Raw genomic sequence first — 24,197 nt, 5'->3', positions numbered from 1 at the left:
CGATTCATCATGAGTTTTATAATAGTCTTAAGACCAATATTCAAAACATTGATGTTAATGAACTTTAGTGATAACCTTTAGTGATGATGAATGATGAATGAAAAAAAAAATTTTTTATTACGTATTTATATTTTTTATTTTTTTTAAATTAAGTAGTTAATGTGTTAAGAAATTTTAAATTTTGTTTTTTTTTTTTATTTTATTCTTTCATAAAAGTGTTAATAATATTATTAGGTATATTAAGAAAAGTTATAGGTATCTTGTTTTATTAATCCATTGATGAAAAAAAAATTATAATTTTTTATACTAAAATGTTCGTTAAATTATAAAGTTTTGAAATTTTTTAAATATTTATGCTTTTTCTTTTATCATTAAATACTATACAATATACTTATGTTATGATTCATGTACAAGATAAAGTTTATGAACAAATGGACTAACCCACATTAAGTCAAGAGTGGGTGTGATTTTCAAAAAAATTAATGCAGCAACCATAAGTACTTCTTTGATCAAAACTAATATGCTAAAAATAAAAATAAATACATCTTTGGCAGTTGAAAAAAAAATATTCATAAAAATGTCATTTTTATTTTTGCATAGATCTCAATATCATTAATTTAAGGTTAGTCCATTATTGCACTGAAGGCCTCTTTACAATTATTGTAAAATGCAAAATTGTGTTTGTATGTAGTAGATTATTATCTATTTATTTTCATTTTAAGTCACGACTACGATTATCTCATTGAGTAAATAATATATGTAGATGTAATTTCCTATATTACCTATATGAAGTAGAACAAAAAACGAATTAAACGAAGTTACCAAAATCATATTCACGTATCGATCAGTAATCACTGTGGATCCCATTCAGGTACCTTATTAATAATTATATATTTAAAAAAAATAGTAAGTACTTAGTAAATTGATAAATTATTTGTGATCACTTATCAAAAACAAATAAACCGATGTCTTTTACTTATGTAATTAAATAAATAGTAAAATATACTTGCACATACAGTGTTAATATATTGTTTTCTTTTTTTTTTTAATTATTGAAATTAGAATGAAATTCCAAGTGCTACAATATCGAATAACTTAAATCATTATCTTATAGTTTATACTTTTTTCCGAGTAACTATTCAGAAAAGGCTATTTTACAAGTTTTTGTCTTAAACCCTTATTATATAGGTAATAGGTATCTCTAATTTGTGATTGTAATGTTCTTTAACTATACATATTTTTAATATTATTGAAATTTAAAATTGCAATTTAATTTTTCCTAAGTTCTTGGTACGAACGGAGAGTATCAAGAAAATAATAGCTCTAATGATTTAAATGAATTTTGTATGATTTAAAACAACAAATTTCAACTTCTAAGTTTTTAAATTAAAATCTTAGAACACATATCAAAGTAAGTATCTGTATTAATTGTAATTTATGTATTAATTGATTTATAATTTAATTGTATAGGCTACTAATTTCTTAAAATTTGTTCATGTATAAACTTTAATAAAAATAATTACTTACGTTTTCTAGCATAATTTTAAAACTATTTCAAAACATAAATTATTATATTTTTATTTGTTCCTACATTGTGTCTTATACTTACAAAAGCTTTAAGATCTATGTATCTTAAAACAATTTTGAAAATGTTATTTAACAATAATTAATGTTATATTTTAATGTAAATATTTTTTTTTTTTGTTAACCGATTTTAGTATATTATTATTTATTGACCAAAATATTATGTTTATCTCTTTTTCAAGTAAAGCATCCAAATTATATGACAGAATTCAACAATTGTGTAAAAAATATATCAATAGATTCTACATAAAAATGTAACTTTAATTAAGTGAGATTGGTAAAGTTTAACCAATTAAAAAAAAAATTATATCAAACCGAGTTTGATAAAACTAATTTAAACCTTATAATTGTTACTTGATTACTTTATTCATTCATTAAGCTTACAGTATTTATACTATAAATAATGCAAAGTTACATAAAAAATACAAAATGATAAATTAAATGGTCAGTGAATTAAATCAAATTAAATATGTATGTATTAAAGCAAATTATGAGCATATTTCACAGATATATTAATTTTAATATTTTGAACATTTTTATTCTATTAAATTTTTCTATTTTTATTATTATTAAGATTTATTAAACTGTATTAACTTCTTAATTTGAATTATCTAGATTTATAATTTTTATATTGTTTTAGATGATACATATAATTTACTATCCAATAGACAAACTCTCAAACGTAGAAAATATTTATTACTTGTATTTATATGATTATAGTTCTGTTTTTTCAATTTGTCATTTTATAAGTAGGTAAAAAAATATAGGGACACTCGACATCTACAACTTTAGTCAATCTCCCCCACAAAGAAATCCCAAGTATGTCATTATGTCATTGGACTAATGGCTTAAGAATGTTAAAATACTTCTGTCACAAATTAATTGATAGGTACATCGCCTTAATTATAAAATATTTTAAATAATAACAACTATCTATATAGAAATATAGAAATGTATCAACTTTTTAGTGATTAATAATTATAAATATAACTTGTAAATTAAAAGTAATTATTTTAAGATTTTGGTTTTATAGAGTAAACAGTATAGATATGATTTTGTTCTAAATTAAGCCATAGATCGAAACAAGGAAAATGAAGTATCTGTTAAAATCACTAATACTCTTGAAGGTATACCATGTAATGTTGAAACTTAAGTATCTTATAAACCTATCATCAATAGTTGCACACTATACAATGAATTTAATTGTTTCAGTTGATATCCAAGATATCAAGATATGGGATTAAAGATGTGCCTGTTTGATTCCAAAATTATTCATTAATCATATCTGTTGAAATGAAAATTTAAGTAAACTTAGGATTTAGGTATTTACCTACGTAAATAATACGACTGTGATTAATTTAACACTGTAATGTAATAATAATATAAATGTAACACATAATTGAACCTTATCAGAGACTGTACACACAGTATGACATTAGGCTAATGAAGGTCTCTGCGTATATCAAAAAACCATATTTATATACATCATTGACTTCATATACTCATAACTAGGGACCGGATTTATACGCAAATGCATATATGTATTGGAATAAGCTTTTTGAAATCTGATGAAAGTTGTCCCCGATTTAGATCACTCTTATTAAAATAACACTAATTTTATTTTGCATATTTTGCATATTTCAACGTTTTTACCTATTAAATACATATTGAATGCATATTTTTAGTTTTAAAGTGCACATTATTATTTATAACACATAAATTCGTTTTTCGTCATATTTTCACGTTCAAAGCCACATAATATCAATAAAATTGACACCAGTCGTTATTTCCAATTTCCAAAGATATAATATATGCCAGGGGCGTAATTAAGGGGGTGGATGAGGGGGATAGATCCCCCCCCAGAGCCTATATAATATGTATATTTATTTATTAATTTGTGGGATTATGTGTTTTATCGTGCTGACATCACAACAAAATATATTAAATAGAAATTCTATCCATTATATAAATCTATAAATAGGTAAGCACATGGAAAATACCGATAATAAGAAAAAACCACGATTAAAGATTTCTTACAAATATTATTTAATGTAGTTATTATTGTTGAGACTTGAGGTTGACGTTGACGTATAGTATAAAATATTATTCGTACAATTGTACACAGTACATGCAGTGCTCTACGGTTATTATTTTAATATTTTATCCGTGCTTTATTGTTTTATAATATTATTATTAAATTTAAAATTATTTATTTTTCAATAACAACTAAAATTTTTATAACATTATGGAAAAAAAAAGAAAAAATACAATTCTATCTTTTTTTCAAAAAAAACCAAAATCTGATGAAGACAAAAATATAGGTATTACTAAGGTAAGAATGATACAATTATTACAATTAGATTTATTAAATATTTAGGACATTAAAATATTATTAATTTTTTTTTTTATAAATTAAAGATTGAAAACTTAAATATACTTCATTGTTACAATAATGATATTGGTTCCTTTGTGAATAAAAATTTGTCTGATGCTGATAAACATCTGGTAAGCTTAGTTTTAATATAATATATTATATAAAATATAAATTGATATTATTATTTTATTTCACCTTGTAAGATAAAGTTTAATACTTAAATTTAAAATTTAATAGGTTTATTACATGTATTATACTATTATTACTATATTTTATTTTCAATATCATATTCCTTCTTACTACTAACATAAATAATTTACCTCTTAACTACTGGTTGGATATTAGTTTCAATAATATTATAAATTTAAAACAAAATCAATTATACCTATTTGTACTATGATATATTTATATATCTAATAATTATTTTAGGCGCTTACAAATTTGTGGATACCACCTTCCAATTATATATTATTGTGATTAATTATTATTAAAGTATCTAGTTTTATTTTATTTGAAAATTAAAATAATTATTGGTAATTTTTATTAATTTTAGGATCGATTAAATGGTTTAACCATGATGGCTGTTCATAAATCAATTTCACTAAATCCTGATGATGTGATTAACGAGTTGGCTAAAAAACCAAGAAAATTAGAAATTCTTTTGTAAACAGTACAAAAAAAGAGCTGTTAAATTATATTACAAATAAAATAAATTTAATATTTTAATAATTATTATTTAATTTAAAAGTAAAATTTAATTTTAATATATTCAATGTTAACATTTTGAAGAATTTATTATAATGTTGTATAGGTACAAATTATGTAGAATTTTAAAGCAACATTTATTAATACATTTTGACATTTTGTGTACCTATATATTAGTTGAAGGATTTTTAAAAAAACAAAAGGATTCTCAGATACCACTCACCACTGTACTTGAAAATCCCCCCCTAAGACAAATTCCTAATTACGCCACTGATATATGCAACATATATAATATATATATAGATAAATTCGTTGCTCATATAATAGAATTCAAGTGTTCCACGGTCAGTTTTCGATGTCAGTCTGTGTCTTGCGTTTTATGTTTAAAATTGTGCCCGTGTGCATCGAGTTTAAAATACATTAAAAGCTTTTTTATACTTTTTTAATGCCATTAATAAATTTTATTTAATTTAATTTAATAAATATTGTTACATAATTTTACATAATACATTTACATATTTTTACATAAATTTAAACAAAATTTAAGTGCATATTTAAGTATATGTTTAAAAATAAATACATATATTATAACATATTACAGCATTATTAAAAGCATATTTTGAGGATTTTTTGTGCATATAAATCCGGTCCCTACTCATAACCGTATAGTAATCAAAAGTTATGTCCTAACATGTAATAATATAACTAGAAGTCTAGAAAGTTTATAGTAAAATACAATATTGATACATGAACACTTGTGCTTACAATTATATACCACTAATATTAATTGTATACAACAATACCAAATTCTTAAGAACACAATGTTCTATTTACATCCAATATGTCCTTAGAATGTCATAATAGTGACTTTTAAAATGATTTAATTCTGTTCTTTTGTCAGCGCATATTAAATAGATTTTTAGAGCTGGTTTGCTAGCACATTCACATTTAAATTTTAATTTTAATGATCTGAACAATAAACAATGAATAAAGTTCTATAAATGCTATAGCTCTACAAGTCTTAAAATACATACATAATAAACCTATCAAATATTTATCTAGGTACTATTAATATTAAATTACTGTCCAAGTTTACCGAGTTTACTTTTCGATTACCACTTACCACTTACTTTAATTCCTCTTAAATGCATTTATATATATATATAATAATTTAACTTATTAATTAAGTTAAGTTAATGATATTTGTTGACTTCATTTTAAACTTAATTTATGTGCTTAATGTCTATTAACTTAATTTTAAAAAAAAACATGCCAAACCTTACAATTTGTAAAAATATTTTGATATATAATAACAGTAATAATATGAATAAATATAGTAGTTAAATTCTAACAAAATATGAAAGGAGAAATTTAATAAAATATGTACTTGCCTCCAAATATATTTGTCTGCAAGTCGGCTTTGGTACCAATACTAGTGATGATAGTTATTATCAGTACAACTATCGACATCATGGTGTTGCCTTTTTGTAAATTTGGGCCGAGAAAACGAAGTAAATGCAAGTCAAACAAATTATGAGAATGAAACTAATGTATCTGGATAAGTGAAAAAAAATGTGTTTGGATTTTGGAAGACTGAAGCGCTGCAACTGATGAACTGGAACAAGACAGCAAACAGAGTGCACACTGCACACTACGACTAACAACGCTCCACTCTCTATGAGTTCATTGTATGAGCCGCGCTCGGCGCTGGTATGCGTATATGCGTAGGTATGTGTTGGCAGTGCGGGGTAGTGGTGGTAGTCGTTCCCACCATTGAATAAAGATAATAGTCGTTCCCACCACCGGTTGTATAATATAGAATTTCAGAGGATAGGGACAACCGTCTACCGTCCAAACAAAAAGCAAGAAGTAAAAGCAGGGTTGCCACTTGCCAGACGTACGAGAATTCTCGTACTTGTACTATAATTTGGACCATTTGTACGAGGTACGAGGAAACATTATTCTCGTACACATAATATACGAGAATTCCATGAAAACCTAAATATAACTATTTTTTATTTAAAATGTTGAAAGAACTGCAATATAATGTTTATAAAATATATTCTATGTTGTTATTATTATTGATTAAGAGATTATTATGTTATTACCAAATACCAATTACCGAAGATATTAATATGAAATAATATTGTTTTTGTCAAGTTTTTGTTTTTGAGGTACATCGTACATGCACAAGAAAATACGGATAATCCAATTGTCTTTGTTAGTTTGTTATTGATTCATTCCTCGTGATTTAGTGGTTATAATTTATTATAAAGTACCTAGTTAGAACTTTATTGAGTAATTTCGAGTGCTACAATTCTATTATTTGAAATTTTCAAATATGTTAAACGACAGTGAGGAAGATATCCATTTAACACCACCTAAAAAAATCATAAAAAATCCAACGAAACACAGGGCGCAGAAGTTTCGTTCAAAATGGCTCAGAGTTGAAAATTTAAAAAAATGGTTGGTTCCTGTTGATAACGATACTTTCAAAGCCAAATGTAAGTTGTGTAATTTCACAATGGTCGCGGAGTTATCTAACATTAAAACACATGGCAATGGTAAAAAAACATAAAGAAATTGAAGCATGTAAAGAAATAAAACAAAAATCGATAAAAACTTTTACTACAAATAAAACTCCAACGAAATTAGATATTGACGTCAAAATGGCAGAAATAAAATTAACTGCATTTTTGACAGAACACAATATTGCCTTTCTTGCTACTGACCGCCTTACGGATGTTCTTAAAAGTTGTTTTAAAGATTCTGAAATAGCTAAAAATATATCACTTAAAAGAACAAAAACAACTTCAATTACGAAAAATTTAATTGGTTATTGTCAGAAAAAAGAACTTGTTTCGTACCTAAAAACTGTACAGTTCAGTATATTATCTGGTGAATCTACTGATATTGGTGCCGTCATTCTTGGGTAAAATTTACTTATAAGTTATATTACATATAAATATATATTCAGTGTTTTAAAGATTATATTAAAAAAGTATTTATATATTTGTACTTAAATATATTTGAATAAAAACATTTTATTTCTTAAATAATTACCATAATTTATTGTATCAGCAGAACATTTGGTAGGCAGATACTTAGTCAATTCAGTCTGATATTCAGTAATTTTTATCAACCATATACATATACTAAAAACTTAACACAGTTTATTGAAAAAGTATTAAGTATTTACAATTATTTTGTATTTTGATTATTTTCATAGGTTTTTCGATAGTAAATCGAGGAAGATAGAAAGTAAATTTTGGGACCTATATTACCGCTACTATATACCGCTGAAAAACTATTTAATAGTTTAATGGAATCATTAACTTTATATGGCATACCGAAATGTAGTGTTATTGGTTTTGGTAGCGATGGTTGTAATACCATGATGGATGAGAATAATTTAGTGGCTTCAAGAATGAAAAAAGAATTCCCAGGCATTTTCATAATGAAGTGTGTTTGCAATTCGGCTCACCTTTGTGCAAGTGAAGCCTGTAAACGGTTACAAAGATCATGTGAAGATTTGGCCAGAAATATTTTCAACTTTTTAAAAAGTTCTTCAAAACGCCAATGCGAGTTCTCTCAGTTTCAAACATTTTTAAATTTGGATCCCCATAAAATATTACATCCGTCGCAAACTCGATGGCTGTTTTTAACTGCAATAGTAGACAGAGTTATAGAACAATAGGATGCGCTGAGATTATACTTTTTAGATACTGTTTTAGTACAGCGGCTTCTGTCAACTGAACATATCCTTGCTGCTTTGAATGACCCTTTTATGAAGTTGTTTTATTATTTCTTGCAATGGGCTCTTCCTAAATTTACAAGGTTTTATTTTATTATATTATTTATTAGTATACCTACCTACTTGTTATCAATTGTTTACAGTTAAGTACACTTTATTTATATTTTTTAGTTTTAACCAATTCTTTCAGACAGATTCTGTTGTTATTACTGATTTGCATGAAAAGATTGTTTCACTCTACAAAGAGCTTCTATTATGTTTTTTGAAAAGAGACTATGTTATGAGAACTCCTCTAATAAATAAAAATACAATGAATGGGCAATATCAAATCACAGATAATGAACTGTATCTGGGAACTAAGGTATTAATGCATAAGGACAATCCGGATATTTTAAGTAATAATAACCAACGTAAAGACTTTTTTGAAAGGTACCTATAATCATTTGGTTTATTTTTAAGATAGGAAAAATATTTTAAACAACGTTTTTCTTTTTAAGGTGTCGTCAGTTCTTACAAACATCTTCTTTAAAAATGAAAAAAAGATATAATATGGCTGATCCTGTCTTAACAGAATTATTTAGTTTTAAACCAAAAAATGCTTTGTCATTAGAATTTAGAAACACTAAGCCTTCTCTTGTCAATCTGATTAAATTAGTTCCTTGTATCATTAATATTAATGAACCACGAATACAAGTCATTGATGACGAATGGCGTAGATTACCTATTTCAATAAGTTCGCTTCCAGATGATATTGAAAATATGATTGAACCAGATACATTTTGGTAAATAAAAATTGCAGTTTTTACCTAAGGTAACCCTATTATTGTAAAAGTGAGGATTTAGATAAACAACTGCGACATAGTCACGTAGTCTAGTCGCTGAAAATCATAAAAAAAAAAATAATATTTATTTTATACTGAATGATTCAACTTACCACTTTCAAAATGTACACAAATTATCGTGGACCATTTACATACCCCCTCCTACACATCTTACTGATTTTTATTATTGAGTTTATAAAAACCCTATAGTTGTATAATTATTAATGAATGTATCTAGTATAATACTGAATCAGTAAAATAAGTTTTTTAAATGATTCAAACACGGCACCTATTATAAATTATAATACTTTTACGCGCATTACAGCATTATATTTTAAATCAGTATAATGTAATTTTATGTAATATAATTCATGTATTACAACACTTAGTATAATATTAACAATACACATACATGTCCTAAATTTCTGCTGATAAAAAAAACCTCCTGTAGTACCTATATCATTATGTTAAAAGGCAAACAGCATCCAACTTCGTAGAAAACTGCTGTAGGCAGCGGGACGTCAATAGGTAGAAACACAAACAGGAAATCGTCGCCTAAGAACCATCATGGCCAATCTCAAAAATTCAAATAATGCGTTTTATATATCAATAGATTCGTATTTCCGAGAGGCATGTGATCAAGTGACTAGTTTTGATGTTTGTCCAATAGGTTCGCTGTGAAAATCCCAAATGTCATCATGGCCTATCTAAAATTGTTTGTTATTAGTGGTATCATGGCCAATCTCAAAATATCGCAACTGGCACTAATAATAGAATCCAGCCGTCAGCGGTCAACAACTCGAAGAAATTATTATTATTGTTATTATTATTATTGAAAATAAGATGAAATATCCCTCCAATACGTTATCAATTCTGTGTTAATTAAGTGTTTTAATGTTGCTTAGATTATAGTTATGATTTATTAAATTTTAAATATCAAGTTTAGTAAAATAGTAAATAATAAAGTTATTTATCAAAACATTTTTTGATTACTTTGCAAAAATGAGGAGGTCCCGAACTAATAAAATTCTAATTGCAGTTTCATCAGTAAGTATTAAGTTAACACAATATGTATATTTTAATTATAGGGGTTAGTTCCAAAACAGTTATTTGCTGAAATAAAAAAAACAGATAAACCTAATCCTAATAAAGTAAGCACTATTGGTATAAAATATTATTTTAGATTGGATATTATATTGATGTATCTATGAATGAATGGTTTATTTTATTATAATAAAATATTTAATTCAATTATTAGGAAAATGTAGAAAGTTGGCTACTATCCAATGATTTCAGATATTTTACTGAAATAGAAAATCCTTCAAAAGATAACACCATACAAAATGTAAGCTTCAATTAAACATTTGGTGTAAATTAGTGTTAATCTTAACATTTTTATTTTTTATTTTATGATAGAATAATTAAGTGTTGAAACAATAGTTATAGAAAAAACTGATCAGTCAATGCTAAAAGATGACACTATACAAAATGTAAGATTCAATTAAATATTGTATATTAACTAGTGTCTATACTTAAAAGCTTTTATTTTATTTTTTAAGAATGAATTTTAATAATTTTGTCTTTAATACTTAATATGTGTCTAGTTTTGAAGGATATTTAACCTTGTTTCTCTAAAATTAGCTTTTATAATATTGTTTTTAAAGATTTTGATATTTTGGATTTGGATGCTATGGAATTTGTTTTTGATAATGGATCTATTATTCAATCTGAACAAGAATACCTCTTCTACAGTATTAGTTATAAGTAAATCAACTCAAATCCCAGTACTGTTTCTCAAGTCAGCACTGGATTAGATTCACCAAATGAAGAATTTATCCCCTTGTCAAGTGATGGACTTGAGAACTATGGTACTGTCCGCAAAAAGAGACAACCAAAATATGTTCCTGGTCCAAAATCGTGGAATAAAAACGAGTGCAAACGTAGAAGACTGATGGGTGAAATCTATACAGGATATCGAAGAGTAAATAAGGAAAAAACCAGAATGGTACAAGATACTCCAAAACAAGAAAGGAAGTTGGGCCCAGCATGTAAAAGAAAATTTTGTTCTAAACAGAAAACCAAGAACTGTGACTAAATAAGTAAACAACAGAGAGCAGCTCTCTTTGATTGTTTTTGGAAAGAAATGACCTGGCCTGAAAAAAAAATGTTTGTTTGTGCAATGATTGAGGTGAAAGAAATGCAGCTGAAAACAACAAAAGGTAAACCATCACGCCGAGGAAATACTTATATATATAATTTAAAAGTTGGAGATAATCGTGTACCAGTCTGTAAAAGTATGTTTACAAATTCATTGGACTTGAAATGGTCAACAATCAAACGCTGAATAGCTAGTTACTCTTCCTTAGGAACTGTATCTGATGAAGAAGAAGCTCTACTTTTTCTGAAGAAACAAGCAGTAATCTTGAGGAACATACACCACTTGTTCAGAAGAATCAACAGCAACATGTCACTCTCCAAACTGAACTCTCTCCCATCAACTTTCGACAAGAAACTATGAAAGTGTTCTTAGATGAGATTCCAAAACTTCCATCTCATTATTGTCGCCAAAGTTCTTCAAAGATTTATGTACAATCAGATATTAAATTACATTCTCAATTATATCAGTTATACATCGAGTATTCAAATAATGCATCTGTACTGCCGCTCAGTAGGTTTTCATTTGATAGAATGTGTAGAGCTGAAAAAATTGCCATCTTTAGTCCCCGAAAAGACCAATGTGATCTCTGTGATCAATACAATGCTGGTAATTTATCTGATAACAGTTTTAATGCTCACAGAAAAAGAATGGACGAAGCCACAGCACAAAAGGAGGCAGACAAAAAATGCTATACTTTATGTTGTGACCTAATGGCAGTTAAATTGATACCTCAGATTCAAGCCAGCTCATTGTATTATAAAATGAAATTGGCAGTACATAATTTCACGGTATATAACTTGGTAACTCACGACGTAATTTGTTACTGGTTTGACGAATCTCAGACAGATCTAGTAGCATCATCGTTTCCATCATGTCTTATAGGTGCAGTAGAGGAACTGCTGTATAAATCTGGGCCAATACCTATCGTCAACATTTTTTTAGATGGCTGCACTTATCAAAATAGAAACTCAATTTTGTCCAATACCCTCTTGGATTTGATTATTAGAAAAAATGTTACAATTAATCAAAAATACTTGGAAAAAAGGTATACACAAATGGAGGCAGATAATGTCCACAGTGTCCTAGAAGGAGCAATGAGAAACGGGGATATTTATTTACCATCCCAATTGATTGACATAACAAAGAATGCCCGAAAAAATCCGTTTCCCTACAGAGTAAAATTTGTCAATTGGCAATTCTTCAGAGATTTTTTAAAGTCTAACCTCATGATTTATGATACCATCATCAGGGAAGAAAAATGGTGATCCAGTAGTTACTGACTTGAGATGGCTGCAGTACAATTCTTCTGGCCAAATAACGTATGCTCTAGATTTTTTTACTGAACTTCAATCTCTTCCTATTAGGCCCAAGACAAATATTAGAACAGGTACAATAATATCCCCACCTCTCAACAGTGGCCAAGTAAAAATACCTAAAGACAAGTGGAAAGATTTGCAAGATATAAAACTAGTCCTTCCAACTGTCACAATTACTATGACCTTCTTCCTCATACAAATATCTCCTACAGGCAAAGTAAGAAGGCAGAAAAAGAAAAAGCTAAAAAAGCTACAAAACTGGGATAGAAAGATTGAAAATAGAACTGTTGTTATGATACCTAGTTTTCATTTAAATATATTCAATTAAAAAGTTAAAAGTTTTAAAAATGTATGTTTAAGTATTAATATAAGAAATTTTATTTTAAGAAAATAAAATTGTAATACATTATGTCTTACAAAGAGAGTGAGAGACTTAAAGTTATTTTGTTATAAATTTTAAAATAAAAAAATAAAACCATAATAATATTATTTTATAATATTTTTTGTTTCAGGGAACTATTTTTTTTATCCTTATCATGGCCTATTTAAAGTATAAATATTACGATATCAAGGCCAATCTCACGAAATTTTAGTAAAAATACATTTTTGATAATAATAATTATTTAGAAAGATAAAGTACACGTTTTAGAGTTAATTAATATTAAGAGGTATACTAACAATCAAAATTCCTAACAACAAAACACGTTTTTCTTCATCCTAAAAAGTTGGGAAAGCTGAGATTGGCCATAATGGTTCTTAGGTGACGAAATGGTACTGGAATGCAGCACCTTAAACAGCAAGTGTTAAGAGGGATTTCTGATTTTTGGAAATGTTAATGATTTTAAATACGTATTAGAGCGTGACCCAGCCATTGTATAGGTATCGTACATCATCAATGCTTGGTCTCAACACACCTATCAGTTACCCCACGGTCATTCTGGTTTTTTTTTAATAATATATTATATTTATTGGCAATTGTTATTTTTAAATAAACAGTCTTGCCAAACATAATACAATGTACATTATTATTTATGGAAAGAATAAAAAAAAAAGACATTTGACACCGATTCATTATTTTGCCGTTCTCTATATCTCTAAAATGCGCGATAGTAAAACGAAACTTAAAAAGTCTAATACATTTATATAAGTAGTATACAAAATCTATATGTTCAAAATGAGTAATGACCATCTCATATGTGTCCGTTCAATTTACGTAAATAAACATATATTAAAAACTATATCAATGCAATGTGTCTAAACACAAATACTAAATTGATGGCATGCTTAAGTTATAGACAACAGCTAAGCATTTTTCAATTTCCCTAGCATATGAAATTGAGAATTACAATACAACATACAATCAGATCACTAAAATATAATCAACATGTCAACATAAACATTTGTTCCTATCCTCGAGTTGATGCTTAAAGTTCACTGGTAGCCAAAAAGGAAAAAATATAAAGAAATAAATATCTCTGTAAACTTATATATAAAAAAAAATTGTTTAACCTAACCTCGCAGAATTAGGTACCCATATTATATAATAGGTTCCCAAACCCCGACCAGTTTTTGATAAACTATATTTGTCTATAATCCTTTAAATATGTTTTTAATGTGTTTTATATATAATAATAATCATAGTGCATGTTAAGAAATCAATCTACAAAATATACCCTTGACAAAATTATTTGAACATCACTGGAAAAACCTGTTATTTATTCCTTCTAAAAATAATTTTTAATCATATATATACATAACTAAATTTAAGGTTAAACCTAAACGATTTAAATAACTACGATTCAACACGACACTGCGACACAGAGGGAAATGCCACACAAACACTTAATACTACAAGTACTCAGTTACCTAATATGGTTGATTTACACTATTTCGGAAAACATAGCAGTATAGGTACATTAGGTTAGCAATTCTGCTCATATCCTCTATTATTACACACTATAATGAAATTATAGAAATTATATAATTTTTTTAAAAATAAACATGTATTTTCAGAAAATAAAATTCTAAATTTGTATTTTTTCTAATAATATTATACATTTTTATTTACAATTCAATTTACAGAAATTACCTATTGCATAAATTATTCGAAAGTGTCTAGTTGTGTAGATTTGAATAGAACAAGTCTCAAATCTAAGTAACATTCATAAACATTTGAACATTTATTTTATTTATAATTGTGTGTATTTTCGTTTCGTCAAAATTATTATTACTAATATTATAAAAAGTATTGGTTTTTCTTTTTGTTATCTACCTAAATCTACCTATTAAAATGTTATTACCTATTTTGATATTAGATATTATACGACTCATTATCAGTCATGTCTCATGTGTCATTGCGTTCTTAGTAGTTCGACGTTTTCTATTCGTTGTCAATCTTATAAAGTTATAGTTTGAATTTTTTTTTAAATATAAATGAATAATCATGAAAAAGTTCAATCACTGTTAGTCTATGGAAAATGTAACAAAAATGCACGAGAAGCAACAAGAATGTACGCCCGGCAATATCCAGATAGGTACCATACTACCATCCCTATTTTACTTATGTTCAAAAGTTTGAAAAGTCGTTAATAAAAAACGGTTCATTCAATAGAACAAATGCTGTTCAACAACAACTTCGTGTAGATCCAAATATTAATGAGGATATTGAAATCCAAGTCTTAGCATACGTACATCTTAATCTACGTTCGTCTGTTAAACACATTTTACACGAAGTTGGTGTATCTAAAACTGTAATTCATAAAATTTAAAAAAAAAACAAACTACACCCTTACAAACCAGACCTTGTACAACATTTACGTATCCAGAAAAAAAATTAAATTTTATTTCCTGATTTATGGTGACGTCTGAAGTTAATCCGTTATTAATTAATCATATTTTATGGACTGACAAAAGTAAATTTACTAACAATGGTATATTAAATAAACAAAATAATCGTTATTGGTCGAATGAAAATCCGCATTGGGCTACTCCTACAAACTTCCAAATATGTTGGGAACAAACGTATGGGTTGGTTTGATTAGTGGGAATTTACTAGGGCCCCATTTCTACGACGGAACATTAACGGGAAGGAAATACTTAGATTTTTTTGCGTGACGATTTGCCATAACTTCTTGAAGATTTACCTTTAGCTATACGTAGAAACATTTATTATCAACAACATAAGGCACCTGCTCATAACGCACGAATTGTCTAAGAATTTTTAAGAGTAAAATTTGACAAAAAATTTATTGCAACACACAGACCAGTAGAGTGGGCCATCATTGCATGTGTTCCCCAACTGTACCAAGCACCTGGTGGCTAAGTACGGGGCCGTTTTTGTACCATAAGTTACTGTTTTCAACATGAACTCTTGAAGCTCATCGGTTGGTTTTGACCAATACACTATTTTTTGTAGCTAACAATCGTCATTGTGGACCAGTATCTGCCGATACATATTCTCTATATCTACTTTGAGAGCTACCTGATGTACTCGAAAACGCAACAACGTGGAATACAATGTAGGTTAGACAACTAGACTTTTCATAAGCAAGTCATTCAACGAATTTCCTGATGACCCTATGGCAGATACGTCAAACACCACTCGTAGCTTCGTGGTTGTAGTCTAGTGATGGGAATAAAATCCGGATTCTTCGAAAATCCGCCAAATTCGAATTTCGAATTGAAATCCGAAATTCGAATTATCTGATTTCAAATCTGAAATATGAATTTTAAATTCATGCTTTAGGTTTATCATTGTAAATTTCTGTATTCTAATCATAAATATTTCATTACACCACTTTTTGGTCGTTCTTTAAATTTTTAGGCAAGATGGTAGTGGTCTTAATAAGGTATCACAATAATTGGTAAACATTTCAAGTCTCACTTACTATTGTTTTTAGAGATACGACTAATAATAACTAAAATTTATTTTATGATCTGCGACATATATTTAATAATACACAAAAACGTGTGTATGAAATTCTTAAATGGGCTCGACAGTTGTATTATTACTAAAATACTTGATATCAATGCTTTGTTTATATTATATTCCTATACCAATAAATAATAGGTATATCTATAGAGATTATCGTACAAAAGAAAAACCCACTTATTGGTAAATAAAGCTTCTAGACATTTTAGCATACTTCTAAGTTTAAACTCAACTTTTGTGATAAGATAGTGAACAATATGTATTATAGCAACATATACGTGTAACGTGTTTACTGCACAGTGCACAATACCTACTTGCTAAGTACTAATTCCATTAGGCACAAACAACAACTATTTCTTGTTCTAAATTTTTTAATTATGGCTCCCAGTAAAATATGGCAGTATTTTAAACGTAATAAGTCCAATGATTCAGCAAACTGTTTACTTTGTGATTCTGTGTTGATTAACAATGGATCTACATCATCTTTATGGAAACATTTTAATGCGCGGCACAAAGATACAAACAGTACACCACAATTAGACGGCAAAAAGTAATTAAAATTATATTTTTATTAATTTTAAATTTTTAAATTTTTCATTACGTATAAGTACGATTTAACTATAATGATGGGAGTAATGGAATGAAAATGATTATTAAAATAATCGAATAAGTTTCACTATTGAAATTATAATTACAGATATATTTATTAAAATTAATTTTTAATCAAATACGGGGTGTCCCACGAAGATCTGACAAATGAAATGAAATAACTTTTGTTTTAATCAATATTTAAAAAAAATTCTTTTAAATACAATTCATAGACACTTGCGCTATATTTTTAGTTTACATTTTTTAGACCTGCATAATTTATCTTTTTGTGAGCTCCACAATCGTATGCATTATCTTCCTATAAATATATTCTATTAAATCCCAAGGCAACCATATGTGCTCGTTTATTAGTCGGGAAAGACAAAATCAACTTATTAGTTCTATGTCAGAATATATAAGGTAAACCATAAAATCAGATATACAGAGATCTCAAATGTTCAGTATTCCAATAGATTCGACATTTGATGCTGCTAGAAAAGAACAGGTATAATTTTTTGTAAGATGTTATCTGGGAACATTTTTAAACGTTTATTGGCTCTTAAAGAATCTCCTGTTACAACTGGAAAATCGTTGTTTGATCTTTTTGAATTAGTCGTAGATCATGAAGGCCTTGATTGGAAAAACGAACTTGTTGTTCAGTCATACGACGGTGCTAGCAATATGAATGGGGAATATAAGGGCCTACAAGCAAAAATTAAAGCACAAAATAATTCAGCTATCTTTGTGTGGTGTCATGCTCACCGATTAAATTTGGTAATGGTCAATGCAGTTTCATTCGGTTTAGATGTTATTGATTTATTTGGATATTTAGAATCCATTTACTGTTTTATTTGGTGTAGTTAGTAAGAAAAGAGTTGCCTCATTCAGAGAATTTCAAGATAAACATTATCCTAATTTGTAAAAGAAATCTATGAAACGTGTTTCAACTACAAGATGGGGATCTTATGATGCAGCACTTGAAATTGTTTTACAAAAATTTGATGCAATATTAAAGACTCTAGAAGAAACAAGAAGAAATGAAGGATCTGGTGATGTAAAAGTGGGTTCTTCTACTATTACAGGATTTATGAAATACTTTTTATCATATCGCTTTATGTTAACCGCATATACTTTAAAGAAATATTTAGTTTTAAATCCATTGTCAAAGATTATGCAATCGGTAGATATTAATTTGTTGACTGTAACCAACATAGTTGAAACTTCCAAACATGACTTAAATTCTCTTAGAGATGATGATAATACTTTTGATAATCTTTATGAAGAAGCACAAGCATTTATAGAAAAATCAGATACGAGTTTGAAGTTTTAAGAACGACAAGAATAAAAAAAAGTGCCTAGTAAATATGACGAATGATTTACCGATTAACGAATTCAAGATCCCATTCAGTTGTTTAAAATCAATACAGTACTCCCAGCTCTAGATCATGTAAATAATGAAATGAATAAATGTTTTGATCCAGATCATATTGGTATTTTAAAAGACATTTCTCTGTTTTCATTCAAGATAATTATCAAAAAAAACATCAAACACTACCAATCAACCCTGTCCAACATTACCAACATTGAGGCCACTGCAATAATAGTATCAACAGAAAGACGCGATATAAAAATAATCTCGGCAAATCCACCAAATAAAATAATCTTACAAGAAGACATATCTCTTCTATTTCAAGGCATGCCAACCATACTCTTAGGTGATCTTAACTCAAAACATCAAACCTGGGGCTGTCAGAAAACTAATCCAAATGGTAACAAGCTACAAAAATTCACATTTGAACAACGGATCATAATATCACCACCTGCCGAACCTATTTTCCATAGGTCTGGCAGACTACCCGATATACTTGATATTGCTCTTATATCGAATCTTCCAATTGACCTGCACCACGTAGTCCTGAACGAACTCGACTCCGACCATGTACCGGTTATCTCCACCTTAAATGAACAAATCAAATAAAACTAAAAAATAAGAAAAGCCCAGGTCACGATCTAATAACCAACAAAATCCTAAAAAACCTAACATCAAAAGCATTATCCTACTTAGCCTCTTCATTCAACTCAGCCATGTGCATTGCTACCTTCCCTTCTACATGGAAACATGCTATAATAGTCCCTATTCACAAACCAGGAAAGCCAGCCAATTTCCCCACTAGCTACAGACCAATCAGTCTACTACCAACACTATTCAAACTGTACGAAAGAATATTGTTGAATAGGATAAAACCCTACCTTCACGTTATCCCGAGGTGTACCGTCAATTTATCGTAAACAATTTACCGCGCGACAATTGACCGTAAACAATTGATCGCAAACCAATTGATTGCAATTGCAATTTACCGCACGATAATTGATCGCAAACTATATAGGTTATTTCAGAGTTATTTTAAGGCCAATATTATTTTTTCGTAACTTTATTCGATCGTTAACGATCAAGTCTTATCTAACATTATATTCGTACCCTATTTTATCAGTCCGTATTTTTCCTTAAGTCGTATAGAATATAGATCACCATGAAACACTATGAAAATATATCAGTACTGACACAATCGTCAATCGGTATATACTAATAACTTCGTCTAGCTGAAGTACTGTACATAGAATATGGCTTTAGAGTACGTATTAAGCGAAAAAAATAAGTATATGCTTATTTATCAAGGTTTTTTACACGTAAAAGAACGAGAACATGACAATAAAACATACTGGAAATGTTCTGAATACAAAAAAATTCATTGTAAAGGTCGTTTACACGTAGTAGACGACAAAATAACTAAATGTATTGAACATAACAATCACGTTCCAAATGCAGCAAAAATCGAAGCGAAAAAAGTTATTTCAACTTTAAAGAAAAATGCATCACAAACAACTCTCAGCACACATTCAGTTTTAGGAAATGCAGTTATGCAGGTAATTCATATTTTAGTTACATATAGAAATGGAAAAAATAATTAATTATTCAAATTAAACTAAATTAGGTGACAAGTGCAGTTTCCGCAGAAATGTCAAGTGTTAATACATTGAAAAGGACAATTCAACGTGTACGCCAAAAGGAGGAAGCTGCACCAGCTAATCCAAGTAATTTTGAATTTATTATACCAGATAAATATAAATATAACTCCAATGGTGAATTATTTTTAAAATTCGATAGCGGTCCTACTGAATCACGTATTTTAATATTTACAACTCAACAAAATTTAGATTTTATGAGTGAATGTAATAATTGGTTTTGTGACGGTACATTTTCAGTGGCACCTCCCATTTTTGCTCAGTTATATACTATACACGGGGTATGTTATTCCAACGTTATTCCTAGTGTTTATGTATTACTGCCAGATAAAAAAGAAAAAACTTACCGTCACATGTTTGAAATTTTAAAATCACTGAAGTCAAATTTAAATCCAAAAAGTATTATGATAGATTATGAAAGAGCAGCTTTAAATGCAATCGAAACGGAGTTTTGTAATACCGAGGTAAAAGGTTGTTTCTTTCATATGTCGCAATGCATTTGGCGTCATGTCCAAGAATTGGGCCTACAGACAACTTATCGAAATGATCCAGAGTTTTCATTACGAATTCGAATGCTACCAGCATTAGCTTTTATTCCAGAAGTAGATGTAATAAAATGTTATAATGCATTACTAGTTACAAATTATTACACAGATAATGAAGATCTACTGGCACCGCTGTTGGATTATTTCGAAAATACATGGGTAGGAAAATTAGACAGGAGAGGAAAAAGAAAGCCGCCAAAGTATGCAATCACATTATGGAACTGTTTTTCGAGAGTAATTCAAGATTTGGCTACCACAAATAATGCTATAGAAGGGTGGCACAATTGTTTCACATCACTTATAAATAGTATACATCCTTCAATTTGGCGATTTATAGATGCATTAAAAAAAGAAGAGAGCATTAACAGATTCAAAATCGAACAATATGTTGGGGGCAACGAGCCACCCAAAAAAAAAATTTACCGAGATAGAGCAGCTAAAATAAAAAAAATTTGTACCACTTATAACAATAATACAAATATTGAAGACTATCTTCGTGGCATTGCATACAATTTTCAATTGCAAATTTAATATTTAGTGTTTTTCATTATTATGTACCTACCTTGATGATTTATAATACTATATATATATACTGAACAATATTTTTTAAACATTTTTAATCTAAGACGAAAAATATATTTTTAACCATACATGTAACCAGAATTGTGCCAAATTTATTAAAATTAAATATATATTCAAAATATTTTTATATTACTGAAAATGTTATTTTTCGATCAATTGATGTACGGTAAATTGCAATTGCGATCAATTGGCTTGCGATCAATAATTTGCGGTAAATTGTCGTGCGGTAAATTGTTTACGATCAATTGACGTGTATCCTTATCCCGAAACATCAATTCGGATTTAAAACCAAACACTCCACATGCCACCAAATCCAGCGCATATCCGAAATAATTGTACATGGTTTCGAAAAAAAGCAATATACCACAGCAGCATTCTTAGACCTAATTCAAGCCTTTGATAAGGTCTGGCACAGTGGGCTTGAACAAAAATTAAAAATATTAAAATTCCCTGAATACCTACTCAAAACTATCAAATCCTTCATATCCAACAAATCTTTCAAAGTAAGAGTGGAAACAGACTTCTCACAACTACACCAAATCAAAGCTGGAGTCCCCCAAGGATCCGTTCTGGGACCAACCCTATTTAATATTTACTTCTACGACATCCCAATCCCTCTCAACTCTCAATTAGCAATGTTTGCGGACGACACGACAATTCTCACCCAAGACAGTTCCTTAGAGTTAGCAATTCAAAATCTACAATCCTCATTAAATGAAATAATCACCTGGTTCAAAAAATGGAAGTTGAATCTAAACCCAACTAAAATTGAGGTTAAAATATTCACCCTTAAAATATATATCAACCCCAAAAACATTTACATAAAGAACCATGTCATTCAATGGAATAACAAAGACAACGCAGTCAAATACCTAGGTGTCCACCTAGATGAAAAACTTACCTGGAACGGTCGCGGTGTGTCAGCCGGCTGTACGTGCCGTCTTGGGCTCCGGGACCTGTCGGTCGCCGCGGGTGTCGGACCCACGTTGGTCGCCTTGCGGAAGACCGACGTGCGGTCGTCCCACCCGCGGGTGTAGGCTGCCCACAGTACCGGGTCCCGGCGTAGCTCTGCCGTGGACATCTGGCGCACCCGTGCTGCCGTAGTCGCGTGGGCGGCTGCCTCCGCGTTAGCTACCTGCAGTAACTGCTGGCTGCGTTCCAGCAGTTCTGCGGCATGCTGTAGGGGGGTGGTGGCTGCAGATTGTGGCTTCATTGTGGTGCTGTTGTTGACTGTGTGCGGGTGATGAAAACAAAATAAAATAACCAATAATTAGCGTTACCTGTCGTTATCTGTTTGTGGTGGTGTTGGGGTGTGGGTGTGTTGTGGTTGGCGCGCGTTTAAGACATGACACGTGAATTTTGCGCGGTGGTTGTTGGTCCGTGAGGAACACGCTTTTTCCTACGCGTTTGTGCAGTCTTACCGGTCCCCACCATTTTGGTGCGAAACCGGCATGAAATTTGTGGTGCGCTTTTGACAGGTGAAGCGCTTTGTAGTAAATGGTGTCACCTGTTTTGTATGTGGATTGCGTCTGGCCACCTGTTACCGGTGGTATGTCCAGTACGTCTTTCTCACGCTTTTCCCTCTCCATATTTATGTGTTCGATCGGGTCGGCAGTTGTCCTACTCAGTGCCCAATCACCCGGTCGTTTACCCTTTCTGCCGAGGACGAGTACCGAGGGGGGGTATCCTGTCTGGACGTTGCGTCTATTCCTGATCGAAAATAATATGGGGGGTATTTTGGTGTCCCATGTGTTATGGTTACCGTTGGTGAGAAAAGCGCGTAGACCTTTTTTTATTTCCTGGTTGCGCCGTTCGACGGGGTTGGCCCTCGGGTGATATACCGGAGTTGTCCAGCCCTCGGCTCCCCACCACCGCTCGATCGCGTTGCGCATATCGTTTGCTACGAACTGTCGCTTAGGCACACACGGGGGTATCCGTAACATGAAAAGAATTCTCTTTCGAGCGTTTCGGTTATTGTTTTTGTAGTGGCTGTCCCTAGGGGGTATGCCTCGGTCCACCTACTAAACATATCCGTGGCAACCAGTAAATATTGTTTTCCCCTACTCGTGCGCGGGTAGGGGCCCATGAGGTCTATGCTGATTACCTCCCAGGGGTGGCGGGGTGTTCTGGCGGTCATTGGGTCATCTGCGAGCGCGTTTAGTGGTTTGATGCACGCGCATATGTGACACGACTTGACGTACAGTCGGATGTCGTTCTTTTGATCTTTCCAGTAAAAGCGTTATTTTATCGCCCTGTAAGTTTCTTTCCAGCTCGGGTGGTTTGCTAGGACGTGATCGTGGTATGTCCAAATCACGTTCTGGATTTTTTGACGTGGTATAATGGCGGGTGTGTGGTCGCGCAAATTTATTCGAAGGAGGCTGTCGGTAAAAAAATATTTGTTCTTTTTTTCCGCGGCTTGCCTGGTATCGCGCGCCGGCGTGTCCGGTGTCCCGTTGTCCACTATGTCACGCGTGTCGGGGTCATTGGCCTGCCACGTCACGAGCGTAGCGTGCGTTATGGTGGGCTCGCTGGTGGTGTTGCCCGGGTCCGTAGTGGCGAACAGGTTGTCGGCCGGCGTGCTAGTAGTGGTGGTGATTTGGGTGGTGGGTACTCCTACTAGCCGTTCCTCGAGGTGATCCTCGTCTACGGGGGGTCCTGGGGCTGGGTTGCGGGACAGCATGTCCGGCGCTTCGTTCTGTACGCCGGGAACGTGCGTGGTTTTGAAGTCCAGGTTGGCCAGCTGTAGTGCCCACCTGGTCAACTTGGAGTTGGTGTTTTTGGCTCGGTGGAGCCATGTGAAGGCGGAGTTGTCTGT

At 30.5% G+C, this 24,197-nt stretch overlaps 3 protein-coding genes across 3 annotated transcripts; 2 read left to right on the top strand and 1 right to left on the bottom strand.

Moving 5' to 3' along the window:
• Window positions 1-7,004: 7,004 nt before the first annotated feature.
• LOC132924981 (uncharacterized) lies at window positions 7,005-9,203 on the top strand. Its single transcript, XM_060989417.1, is given in 5 exon segments — window positions 7,005-7,229; window positions 7,231-7,595; window positions 7,982-8,500; window positions 8,589-8,846; window positions 8,915-9,203. Coding segments are annotated over 5 exon segments (1,656 nt in total).
• A 10,307-nt stretch (window positions 9,204-19,510) lies between these two features.
• LOC132926384 (uncharacterized) lies at window positions 19,511-21,598 on the top strand. Its single transcript, XM_060990737.1, has 2 exons — window positions 19,511-20,156; window positions 20,225-21,598. Exons 1-2 carry the CDS (start codon window positions 19,854-19,856, stop codon window positions 21,329-21,331), a joined length of 1,410 nt encoding a protein of 469 aa, XP_060846720.1. The 5' UTR covers window positions 19,511-19,853; the 3' UTR covers window positions 21,332-21,598.
• A 1,070-nt stretch (window positions 21,599-22,668) lies between these two features.
• Window positions 22,669-23,325, bottom strand: LOC132924980 (uncharacterized). Its single transcript, XM_060989416.1, has one exon. It carries the CDS (start codon window positions 23,323-23,325, stop codon window positions 22,669-22,671), a length of 657 nt encoding a protein of 218 aa, XP_060845399.1.
• Window positions 23,326-24,197: the final 872 nt, after the last annotated feature.

The sequence above is a fragment of the Rhopalosiphum padi genome, chromosome 3 (assembly GCF_020882245.1).
Source record: "Rhopalosiphum padi isolate XX-2018 chromosome 3, ASM2088224v1, whole genome shotgun sequence".
Classification (NCBI taxonomy): domain Eukaryota; kingdom Metazoa; phylum Arthropoda; class Insecta; order Hemiptera; family Aphididae; genus Rhopalosiphum; species Rhopalosiphum padi.
This window is presented reverse-complemented; position numbering and strand designations above follow the sequence as displayed.

Bases quoted from the DNA above. Each gene is read 5' to 3' on its own strand.
- LOC132926384 (XM_060990737.1), top strand. From the start codon at position 19,854: ATGGCTTTAGAGTACGTATTAAGCGAAAAAAATAAGTATATGCTTATT. The intron at 20,157-20,224 runs GTAATTCATATT...AAACTAAATTAG, and splicing joins TAGGAAATGCAGTTATGCAG to GTGACAAGTGCAGTTTCCGC.
- LOC132924980 (XM_060989416.1), bottom strand. From the start codon at position 23,325: ATGTTACGGATACCCCCGTGTGTGCCTAAGCGACAGTTCGTAGCAAAC.